The 12,377-nt window shown below is 38.0% G+C and overlaps 1 protein-coding gene across 1 annotated transcript in view; it reads right to left on the reverse strand.

Moving 5' to 3' along the window:
- DNAJC12 (DnaJ heat shock protein family (Hsp40) member C12) overlaps positions 1–12,377 on the reverse strand; it is a 39,666-nt gene that overhangs the window by 18,069 nt on the left and 9,220 nt on the right. The window contains exon 2 of the mRNA XM_047825646.1: positions 10,713–10,791. Coding sequence (XP_047681602.1) covers positions 10,713–10,791 — 79 coding nt within the window. The remainder of the gene's footprint in view (positions 1–10,712; positions 10,792–12,377) is intronic.

The raw sequence follows: 12,377 nt of genomic DNA on the forward strand, positions 1-12,377 counted from the left end.
AGAAGTGGAAGATTTATATGTTGAAAACTATAAAATACTGTTGAAAGAAATTAAATATCTAAATAAATAGAAAGACATCAATATTCATGGATTAGAGGACCTAACATTGCTAAGATGGTAATACTCTCCAAACTGCTCTATAGATTTAATACAATCTCTATCAAAATCCCAGCTGCCTCTTTTTGCAAAAATTGACAAGCTCATCCTAACAAATCCATATGTACATGCAAGGGACCCAGAATAATCAAAATAATCTTGAAAAACAAAAATAAAGTTGACAGAATTCACACTCCCAATTTAAAACTTTTTACACAACTACTCTAATAAAAACAGTGTGGTACTGGCATTAGACTAAACATAAATAAATGGGATATTGAGAGTCCAGAAATAAACCCTCAAATTTACAGTCAATTTGTTTTCTACAAAACTACCAAGATCATTAAATTGGGAAAAAAAAATTGTCTTTTCAACAAATGGTGCTGGGACAACTGGATATCCACATATAATAGAATGAAATTGGATCCCTACCTCACACCATATACAAATACTAACTCAAAACGGATCATAGACTTACATTTGATCTTAGCCAAAATGCCAAGAAGTGATAAAATGGGTCATAGATCTAAATGTACAAGCTAAAACTATAAAACTCTGAGAAAAAATATGGTAGTAAATCCTTGTGACCTTGGATTAGGCAACAGCTCTTTAGACATGACACCAAAAGCACAAGTGCAAGCAACAAACAAATGAAACAAAATTGTACTTCATCAAAACTGAAAATTTTGTGCTTCAGAGATCATCAAGAAAGTGAAAAGACAAACCATGGAATGGAAGAAAATATTTTCAAATTAGAGATGTGATGAGGAATGTATATCTAAAATATATAAATTCTTACAACTCAATAAAAAGACTAATAGCCTATTTAAAAATTAGTAAAGGAAATGAATAGACATTTCTCCAAAGAAGATATACAAATGAGCAATAAACACATGAGTAAATGTTCATCATTAGTCATTGGGAAAATACAAATCAAAACCACAGTGAGATAACACTTCATAATCACTAGAATGGCTAAAATAAAAAGATAGATAATAACAAGTGTTGGTGAGGATGTGGAGAAATTTGAAGCCTCATGCATTGCAGGTGGGATTGTAAAACAGTATAACTGTTTTGAAAAACAATTTACCAGGGTCGCCTGGGTGCCGCAGTCAGTTAAGCGTCCAACTTGTGATTTTGGCTCAGATCATGATCTCACGGTTCGTAGGTTTGAGACCCATGTCAGGCTCTGTGCTGACAGTGCAGAGCCTGCTTGGGATTCTCTCTCTCTCTCTTTCTTCCCCTCCCCCATTTGTTCTCTCTTTCTCTCTCTCAAAATAAATAAATAAAACAAAACAAAACAAAACAAAACAAAAAATACCCAACAGTTTACCAGTTCATCAAAATGTTAAACATAGAGTTACCATATGAACCAAAAATTCCAACCCTAAATATACACCCAGGAAAAATGAAAACATACACCCACACAAAAACTTGTATATGAATGTTCATAGTTACACTATTTATACTAACCATAAAGTGTAAACAACTCAAATTTCCATCAGTTAGTAGTTGGATAAACAAATGCATATATATATTTTTTTATTTTAGAGAGAAAGTGCAAATGGGGGGAGAAGGGCAAAGGGAGAGAGAGAGAGAGAGAGAGAGATGTGGGGCTCGATTCCATGACACTGGGATCATGACCTGAGCTGAAATCAAGAGTCAGACACTCAACCACTGAGTCACCCAGGTGCCCCTGTGGTATATACATTTAATGAAATTATCACTCAGCCACAAAATAAATTAAGTATTAAAACATGCTACAAAATGGATGAGACTTGAAAACACTATGCTAAATGAAAGAAGTCAGTCACAAAAGGCCACATATTGTATAATACCATTGATATAAAATATCCAGAATGGATGAATCTGTAGAGAGAGTAAGTAGATTCATAGTTACCAGGGGCTGGACAGGGGGAAATGGGAAGTAATTACTAATGAGTACAGAGTTTCTTTCTTTTTCACAACAACCTTATGAGGTGGATATTATTATTATTATTATTATTCCCATTTTAAAGAATCTAAGGCTGAAGGAGTTGATGTAACTTGCCCAAAGTCCCAAAACATCAAGTGATGGAGCCACAAAATCAAACCCTAACGGGCCAGGTTCCCCAGCTGGTGCTCTCCACTTCCATTCATGCACTTTCCTTTTTCCTGCACTCCCTTCCTTCCTGCACTTTCCATTTTCCTGCAATGGATGCTACCCTCCAATCTCCACTTTCTTCTCCACCTCCAGGGATAATAAAATGTCATCATTCATCAGTAAGATCCAAGTTGTGCCCTTCAGAAGCTCAAAGTCTAGTAAGGAATCAGACACATAAACAAACCATTTCAAAATCATGTGATAGAAATATAGAGGCAAGGGCCTCTCTCTCTCTCTCTAAATAAACTTAAAAAAAAAAAAAGAAATATAGAGACACAATTGATTCTGCTTGGGGGATCAGAAAATATTTCATTAGTTTTCTGTGCACTTGGAGTCATCCTTGACTTTTATCTTTCTCTCACATCTCACTTCTAATCCCTTAGCAAACCCTAGTGGCTCTACTTTTAAAATATATCCAAGATCTGACCCCTTGCTGCCATTTCCACTATCACTGCTCTGGTTCAAGCCGCCATCTTCTCTTGGTTGGAGTATTATACCAGCTTCTCAACCAATCTCCTTGCCTTTGCCTCAATCTGTTTTCTACATAGCAGTCAGAGAGACCTTTTTAAAAATAAGTAATATAATATCACTCCTCTCCTCAAAATGACTTTTAATAACTTCCCATTTCTCTCAGAGTAAAACTAAAAATTCTTACGAGAAATGGCATGGCTAGTAGGCCTAACATGCTCTGCCTGCCCTCTACCTTCTCTTCCTTCTCTGACCTCATTTTCTTCTGCTTTCCCCATCTCCCTTGATACAGCCAAACGAGCTTCCCTGATCCTCCTTGAGTATGCCAAGCAGGACTCTGGCACTTACAATCCTTTCCACAAAGAATACTTTTACCCCAGGCACTCATATGGCTTACTTCCTTCAGATATCATCACAAATGCTGTCTTGTGGAGGTGGTCTTCCCTGACTATGTTATATAAAATGCCTGTACATTAGCCCCACGCTTTTATCTCCCTTGACCTACTTTACTTTTCTTTATAGTACTTGTCCTGGGCCATTATGTATTTATTTGTTTATGATCTATCCCCTCTACCAGAATACAAACTCTGTGAAAACAGAGACTTTATCTGTTTTGTTCTCTGCTATATCCTTTGCATTAAAACAGCATAGCAGGTGCTCAAAAAGTATTTGTTCAATGAATCAATGAGTGAATGTTTCCTATTTTGAGGTGAATATAATAAAGATGTTATATAGTACTATTTTCTGAGCTCCAACCACCAAAGAAATGACACATATTCTTCAAACACTTTGTGAATTAGGAACATTTTAATAGTATCAGTGGGGAAACTAATTAAATTGCTCTGATAGTGCTTAAAATACCTCATTGGAATTAGTCAAGAGTCTCTCAAACAGGTGTTGAAGCAAATGTACCATCAACACTGATGGTACTGGAAATACTGAAATACTTCTATACCCCAGGTGGTAAAGATTTGGTATTTCTGAGCCCCCATCCTCCAAACACCACCACTTTAAGTGTTCCCCCAACAACCAGACATACTTCCTGCCACAGTAGGGTCCCTCCAAGACCCTACTCCAAAGCTGGACAGCACAGTACCTCACAGGTCATTTGCTACTTAATATCACCACTGGAGGTAGGAGCAACTGGTGGATTAAAGGAAAGACCCTAAAGATGGGGTTATTGAAAATTACAGGGAAATAAACAAACTAATAAAAAGCATCTTGCCATAGCAGCTCACTCCAGTGAGTAATCCTTCCTGCTGCTGACGACAATTTAAATGTCCCACTGTACAAATAAGATGTCACTTTTTCCAACAGGAATAAAAAGCTCATTAAATTATCACCACAGATGCATATGCCAGTTACTACCACAGCAGTGGTTGTAAAGATTTGTATATTTATCTATGAGTCACCTTTTATTTTTTTTTATTTTTTTTAATGTATATTTATTTTTGGGAGAGAGACAGACAGCATGAGTGGGGAAGGGGCAAAGAGAGAGGTAGATACAGAACATGAAGCAGGCTCCAGGCTCTGAACTGTCAGCACAGAGCCTGATGCGGGGCTCACAGCCATGAACTGCAAGGTCATGACCTGAGCTGAAGTCGGATGCTTAACTGACTGAACCACCCAGATGCCCCTATGAGTCACCTTTTCTTTGCACATTACTGTTAACCTGTTTTACAGAGTCTCCAGAATGAAATAAGGCTGCTTGGGATTATTCTGATGTCAATGCCTTGACAACAATTGATAAGCAGAAAGCTAAAGAGACTTTATCTTTCCTGATAGGTGGCCTTTCCTTGTTCCATCCTCTCCACCACATTTAATAAAAATGAGTTTGGGTTTATATTTGCCCTTTAATATGTAGCTAATCAAATGAATCACACAAGATAAACATTTACCAGTTCTGAGAAGAGAGATCTCATTCTATAAGCTTACGTGAGCAAATGACGCTGGGACCTTTGAAAGACATTCTGATTTAACTCCTAGGTCTGTTCTGAAAATACAGAAGTTCTTTTAAATTCATATTACACAATAGAATTTGTATTATTATAGCCACATTTTAAATGTAGGCCACTTACAATTACTTGAAAAATAATAATAAAAATATAATATCAGAACATACCTTGAAAAAAATCTGGAGGAAAATACACGACTGTTAATACTGTTTCTCTGCTAGGGAGAGATAAGAGAGTACTTTCACTTTCAACATTATTTATTACTGTATGTTATTTTTATTCACAGATAAAAAAGCAATAAAGAGTTTTTAAAGTAGGAAAGCATGGAGACATGAGAAGATATCAGTTAGCAAGGACAAGGAGCTCTCTTTCAAATACCCCAATGTTTTTGAAGCCTACAAATCAATAACAAAAATACCATTTCACAGATCTTTAATTCAGTCTGAAATCCCCTTCTTCAAGGTCAGAGAGAAGTTAATAAAGCATTGGCCTGGAACAGTTACTGTCACGTGTACACACAGGACTGTCATGAACACCAGCCAGGAGCTTTTGAGCTCAGTGACACAATGTCTATAGCATAACTGGTCCTGCCTACATCACCCCCACCTGAAGAGGAGAACGGATTTCTCAAAACCTAAAAGCCTTAGATTTAGAATTAAAAAAAAAAAGAATGAAAAGGAGAAAGATGTAATGTTTACTTACAAAAAAGAAAACTATCTCATTCTATTAAATTTTTATCTTGGAATCCTGCATTAAAAAAAAAACAACAACAACTAAAGAAAGTCCAGTGAGTCATAATTGCCAACATTCACTGAGCTATTCCTGCATGCTCAGGAATGTTAGTCTCCACATCAGGTGCATGAAGCAATAATGTTATTAGTCTACCCATTTTTCCTATTAGAACACTGTGGCTCAAAGAGATTGTCCAAGTTCAACTAGCTCATAAGTGGGAGCTAGGAGCAATCCAGACAGACAAGATTGTGCTCCATATCTACTACTCCATCATGATAACAAATTAGTAACTAGTAATGGAAATGGTTAAGACTACACTTAATGAACCAAAAAGGTATACATACAAGTATAATGTAGTTGCTCTATAAACTTTCACCTTAATGAAATATGTTTCAAAATCTGCCTAATGTATTCTGAATTTCTGTCAAACTAAAATTCAGCACCGGATGAATTTTTGTTTAACATTTTACAATATTTTTATCAGTATTCTTAATCCTTCTTCAAGTGTATAAAGAACCACTTAAATTTTCAGAAGGTCATATTAATCTAAATTGATTAAATGGATGCTTAAACAGACTTGAAAACAATTTCTACCCAAAGATTGAATCATCTATCAACTACAAGCCCGACAGGGGAAGATATTGATGTCTGTGTACCTTTCATTTTAAACAATATTTACAGTTCAGTGTTTCTCTGAACAAGAAGCCTTGAGGTAGCCCGTACGTGAAAATTCCCATCACTATGGTAACCAGAAATGGCAATGATTGCACAGTGATTCATCATGTACCCCAAACAGAAATTGTTTGCCAGGGACAGAGAAACAACTCAAAGCCACGCTTTATTGGAAAAGAACCCAGTTAAAGAATAACCTGGGGTGGTAGTTGTTTTTAAGTTTTTGTCAAATTTTTATACTTTTACGTCAGGGCATCTATCTTAATACTAACTCCAGTTCAAAGAGGTAATTAATATGTCTCCTAAAGAAATGTTCATGAAATTTATTCATTCACTCATTCAATAAATGATTTGCACAAAGTAGGTGTCCTCCATGGTAGGTGCTATGCGAGTAATATGCGAGGGGCATATTACTATGAACAAGATAGCAGGAGGCCTGCCTCACTGAGCTTTCAGCATGACTAATAAGCAAATAGGCAACAAGGAGATTGTGCGATACACGGTTTGCTGCCTGAAGTACAGTGTGCTCTGGGTAACTGGGGCACACATAACTTCCCAGAGGAAATCATGACTAAGCTGAAACCTGACACAAGAGGATGAGCTAACCAATCAAAGCAAGGTGGAGAGGTGTGCAGGCCTCACAGGGAGCCAGACAGAGGAAGAAGCAGGCATAAAGTTCGGAAGAGTGGAAAACAAGGCATATTGAGGAATCAAGGTAGTTCTATGTGGCTGAAACATGGGATTTTAGGCATGGTAGTAGAGAGAAAATGAAAATGGAGAGATGCAAAGGAGTCAGGAAGCACAATGTGAAGGGGCTTGCACCTAAAGACCCAGCAATTACATAGAATGAACTATTGCTGCAAGTACAGAATGGGCAACTATCACAGACATAATGTAAAGCAAAAGAGTACATACTGTATGACTCCATTTAGATGAAATTCAAAACTAGGCAAAACTAGTCAATGAAATAGAGATCCAAAAATGGGACAGGATACTGACTTTGAACAGGATGTAAAAAGGGACTCTTGGGTGCCAGAAATGTTCTACATCCATCTGAGCAGCAGTTAAACTGGTAATATGTAGACAAAAATTTATCAAGTTTGTACTTACAGTTTCTTCACATTGCCTTAAACAAATTGTGCCTCAATAAAAAGGGCAAAAATCATATAACAAAAAATGGGGCATTAGGGTGGCTCAGTTGGTTGAGCACCTGACTCTTGATTTCAGTTCAGGTCATGATCTCAGGGTCGTGGGATAGAGCCCCACATCAGGCTCCATGCTGAATGTGGAGCTTGCTTGGGACTGTCTCTCTCTCTCCCTCTGCCCTTCTCCCATTCTTGTGTGCTCTCTCTCTCTCAAAATAATAATAATAACAATAATAATAATAAAATAATTTTTTCAATTTTTAAAAAGTATAACAAAAATGACTTGATATATTGGAAAATGGCCTATTTATACAAATCAAAAGGATCAATGATTTCTAGAGAAAATTAATAAAGAAACTTAAGATAAAAGAAAATTGGGGCACCTGGGTGGCTAAGGTGGTTAAGCCAGTCGGTTAAGCATCCAACTTCAGCTCAGGTCATGATCTCATGGTCCGTGAGTTCAAGCCCCTGCATCAGGCTCCACACTAGCAGTGCAAGCCTGCTTTGAATTCTCACTCTCTCCTGTCTCTCTCTGCCCCTCCCCTGCTCACACTTTCTCTCTCTCAAAGTAAATAAATAAAAACTTTAAAAAGAGATAAAGGAAAAAAATTTTTAATGAAGAGGAGTTTGGGTTTTATCATTTGTGCAATGTGGATTAAGATAGATCTTAATCATAATATTTTCCTTATAGAAAAATCATATACATATACATACTACACACAAACCCATAATATGCACCTATAGTAAACATAATCATCTAATGTAAGACAGTATTACAGTACCTACCCTGAGGATAAAATCAAGGTAGAAATACACAAAGACTTGGGGCGTCTGGGTGGCTCAGTTGGTTGAGCGACCAACTTTGGCTCAGGTCATGATCTCATGGTTTGTGAGTTCGAGCTGACAGCTCAGAGCCTGGACCCTGCTTCCGATTCTGTGTCTCCCTCTCCTTCTGCCCCTCCCCACTCATGCTCTGTCTCTCTCTGTCTCAGAAATAAATAAACATTAAAAAAATTAAAAACAAAAGAAATACACAAAGACTTCAACTACATTGCTGAAGTTTTAAGCTAGGTGTGCATACATAGGTATTTGCTATAGTATTCTTATACCTTTTTTGTACATATTAAATATTTTATTTTTTCCATAATTAAAAAGAAATCCACTCTCTGCAGTGTGAAGCAATGAAAGGAGTGCTGTAGGGATCCAGGCATGAAATGATGGTTACTTGTCTACTCTAGGGGCTGTGAAGATGTAGGGGAAAAGACCTCCAGGAGAGACGTGGAAAGTAAATCAACAGCATTTGGTAACTGAACAGATGTAGACATAGGGAGAGCAAGGAGACAGGTTTCTGCTTGACCAATTAAATGGATGGGGTTGCCATTTATTAAGATGGGGAAACACAAAGATGAGCAAGATTTGAGACAGGATGAGAGGAAAACAATGAGTTCAGTTTCTGACAAGGTGACTTTGAAATGTCTCCAAACGAAGATTTCTAAGAACACTCAAAACTAGAGTCCAAAGATCAGAATGAGAACTGAGTTAAGGATAGACTGGAAAGCCATCAGCTTTCAGCTTTCAGCTTTCAGCTTTCAGCTTTCAGCTAATGACTGAAGCCACAGACTTGGACAAGACTCCAGGGAGAAATTGGGGTGCCTGGGTGGCTCAGTCAGTTAGGCATCTGACTTCAGCTCTGGTTGTGATCTCGCTGGTCACAAGTTCAAGCCCTACTTCAGGCCCTGTGCTAACAGCTCAGAGTGTGGAGCCTACTTCAGATTCTGTCTCCCTCTCTCTCTGCCCCTCCCCTACTTGCTCTCTTTCTCTCTCTTTCTGTCTCCAAAACAAATAAAGACATTTTTTTTAAAAAAGACTCCAGAGAGAAAGTGGGGAGTTAGCCCAGAAATGAGAGTTTAGGAGGGAAATTTAAGGCAGAAGAGGAGTCACGACAGAGACAGAAAGAGAAACTGAAGGGGTGCCTGGGTGGCTCAGTTGGTTAAGTGTCTGACTTCTACTCAGGTCATGATCTCACCACTTATGAGTTCAAGCCCCGCATCAGGCTCTGTGCTGACAACTCAGAGCCTGGGGCCTGCTTCAGATTCTGTCCCTCTCTCTCTGCCCTGCCCTGCTCACACTCTGCCTTTCTCTCTAAAAAATAAATAAACATTAAAAAGAGATAAGAAAGAAAGAAAGAAAGAAAGAAAGAAAGAAAGAAAGAAAAGCCCAAGAAGTTGGAGGAAAAGTATGAGTGTGTATCTTGGTACCTAAAAGAAAGAATGTTTCAAGGAGGCCTGGTCAACAGTGCCAATTTCTGATGCAAACTCAGGGAAGATAAAACCTAAAAAAGTAAATGTTGGATTTGGCAGCCAAGAAGTCTTTGATGACTATTACAAGAGCCATTTCCAAGAAAGGTGAGAGGGAAGTCAGCCTGGGATAAATTGAAAATTGGCGAAGGAAGTAGAGATATAAACTGTGGACTTCTTTTTCAGGAAGTTTGGCTCTAAAAGGAAGGAGAGAGATAAAAGAGGAGCAGGAGGGAGACAGGTTAAAGAAGGATAAATGGTATGTTTGTATTTTTTTTAATATTTATTTATTTATTGGGAAAGCGCAAACAGGGGAGGGGCAGAGAGAGAGGGACAGAGGATCTGAAGCAGGCTCTGCACTGACAGGCTGACTGCAGTGAGCCTGTTGCAAGGCTCACACCCACAAACCACGAGATCCTGACCAGAACCGAAACTAAGAGTTGGGTGCTTAACTGAGCCACCCAGGTGCCCCTGTCTGTATTATTATTTTTTTTAATGTTTATTTATTTTTGACACAGAGAGAGAGAGAGACAGAGCATGAGCGGGGGAGGGGCAGAGAGAGAGGGAGACACAGAATCGGAAGCAGGCTCCAGTCTCTGGGCTGTCAGCACAGAGCCCGACATGGGGCTCGAACTCACGGACCGCGAGATCATGACCTGAGGCAAAGTCGGACACTCAACCGACTGAGCCACCCAGGTGCTCCTCCTGTCTGTATTATTTTAAGTTGAGATACACATGAGCAATTATGTCAAACTTTATGATAAGGGAATTTAAATTATGCTAAAGAAAAAACTCAAAAGTATGAATATATTACCATATATCATATAGAGACATATTCAGTTCCCCCAAAAGAAGAAAATACATCAAGTTCTCATCAAGACAATCACCTAGTTACAAACATACTTAAGTCATGTTAACTCTCAAGAGCTGGTGAAATAAAGCATAAAGTGAACAAATTTTAAACCAGGAAGCAGCATGTTACAGCAGAAAGAAAAATGGATGAGAAATGACTACTATTGGAGAAAGGACCCTACACCATTCCCTCCCCTCCTACCATCAAATAGTGCAAAAAACATTCTTTGGCATTGAATGAAAGAATAAGTTTGAGCATAATATATAAAAGAAAATTAGGTAATTATTCAATAGCTTTTTAGATTTAGATATTATTCATTTTTATGGGAAACAGACATTATTAAATATTTACCAGCTTTGGAGTTTTCAGGATGCTTGTCAGGGTGACATTCCAAGGCTCTGGCTTTAAATTCCGCCAGGATTTGTTCAACCTAAAACAAAAACTGTTGTTAAAAATAAGGATTCCAAATTAAACGGCATTAAGAAAGAAGTTGGGCATCATTCCTTTTCAAAACAGCCATGATCAACCCAACTTTTATTGTGATCCTTGTATTTGTATTTTGACATTTTACTCTAAGAAATAATGCCTTGATAATGAAATTCAGAAAGCATTCAATAAAAACTTCTGTCCAAATACTGATAACAGTTTAACTTGCTACTGCATTTATTTTTTTTTTTTAACGTTTATTTATTTTTGAGACAGAGAGAGACAGAGCATGAACAGGGGAGGAGCAGAGAGAGAGGGAGACACAGAATCTGAAACAGGCTCCAGGCTCTGAGCTGTCAGCACAGAGCCCCACGTGGGGCTTGAACTCACGGAGTGTGAGATCATGACCGGAGCCGAAGTCGGACGCTTAACCGACCAAGCCACCCAGGCGCCCCTAACTTGCTACTGCATTTAGATGATAGCCCAAGACACCTGTGAGCTCAATATATTTAAATGTCACAAATGGTCAGATAGGTTTATTCTAAGAATACATAGAAGAGGCGTTCACTCGTCTGAGTTCTTCAAAAGATGCTTAGTCATCATTCATTATTCAAGGATGACTGTCTAGTTTATAAATGACCCATTATAAAGTTCCCTCGTTAGGCCTTTTGCCCCCCTCTTTTTTTTATTAAGAATTTCACAATTAAAAGGACATAATTCAAACCTGTTAATTTTGTTACCAATTAACAGTGTAGTTGGAGATTTTGATTGAGAAAAGAGAAACTTCAGCCAAACTAATATGAAGTTTGAGAGGCATTTTGATTTGATTTGATTTCACTCAGCCATCTAAACCTTATTATCATGCATAATCAATACTTGTCTTTGTTAATTATAATTCCAATGACAGCAGCAGGAGACAACAGTGGTTATGTGGCTCCACAATATAATTTGTTTTATTTTGTTTGTTTTATATTTTTTTTAATTTTTATTTTAAGTAGGCTCCACACCCAACGTGGGGCTCAAACTCATGACCCTGAGATCAAGAGTCACATCCTCTACTGACTGAGCCAGGCTGGTGCCCCTGATTGCTTCATTTTAAAGCCCAGTTCTGCCAGAGACTTTAGGTAAGTTGTATAACTTCCATGTGCCTAGTTTCCTTATCTTTATACTACATGAATGATAGAAATAGAGCATTTAACACAAAGCCTAATTGTAGTAAGAACTCAATAATAATAGCTAAAACTAAATGTCAGTGGTTAAGTAACTTGTCTGAAATCATTTAACTAGTTACTAAAAAAACCAAATTTTTTGTTAACTAAGAAGTTGGACTTCAAATCCAATAATCTTTTTTTTTTTAATATTCATTTATTTTTGATAGAAAGAGCATGAGCAGGGAAGGGGCAGAGACACAGGGAGACAGAGGATCTGAAGTGAGCTCTGCGCTGACAGCAGCCAGCCCCTGATGCGGGGCTTAAACTCATGAGCTGTGAGATCATGACCTGAGCCAAAGTCGGACACTCAACCAACTGAGCCACCCAGGTGCCTCTCAAATCCAATAATCTTAACCAATGGCAGAATTCTTAGGGATCT

This window comes from Prionailurus viverrinus, chromosome D2 (genome assembly GCF_022837055.1).
Source record: "Prionailurus viverrinus isolate Anna chromosome D2, UM_Priviv_1.0, whole genome shotgun sequence".
NCBI classification, from domain to species: Eukaryota; Metazoa; Chordata; class Mammalia; order Carnivora; family Felidae; genus Prionailurus; species Prionailurus viverrinus.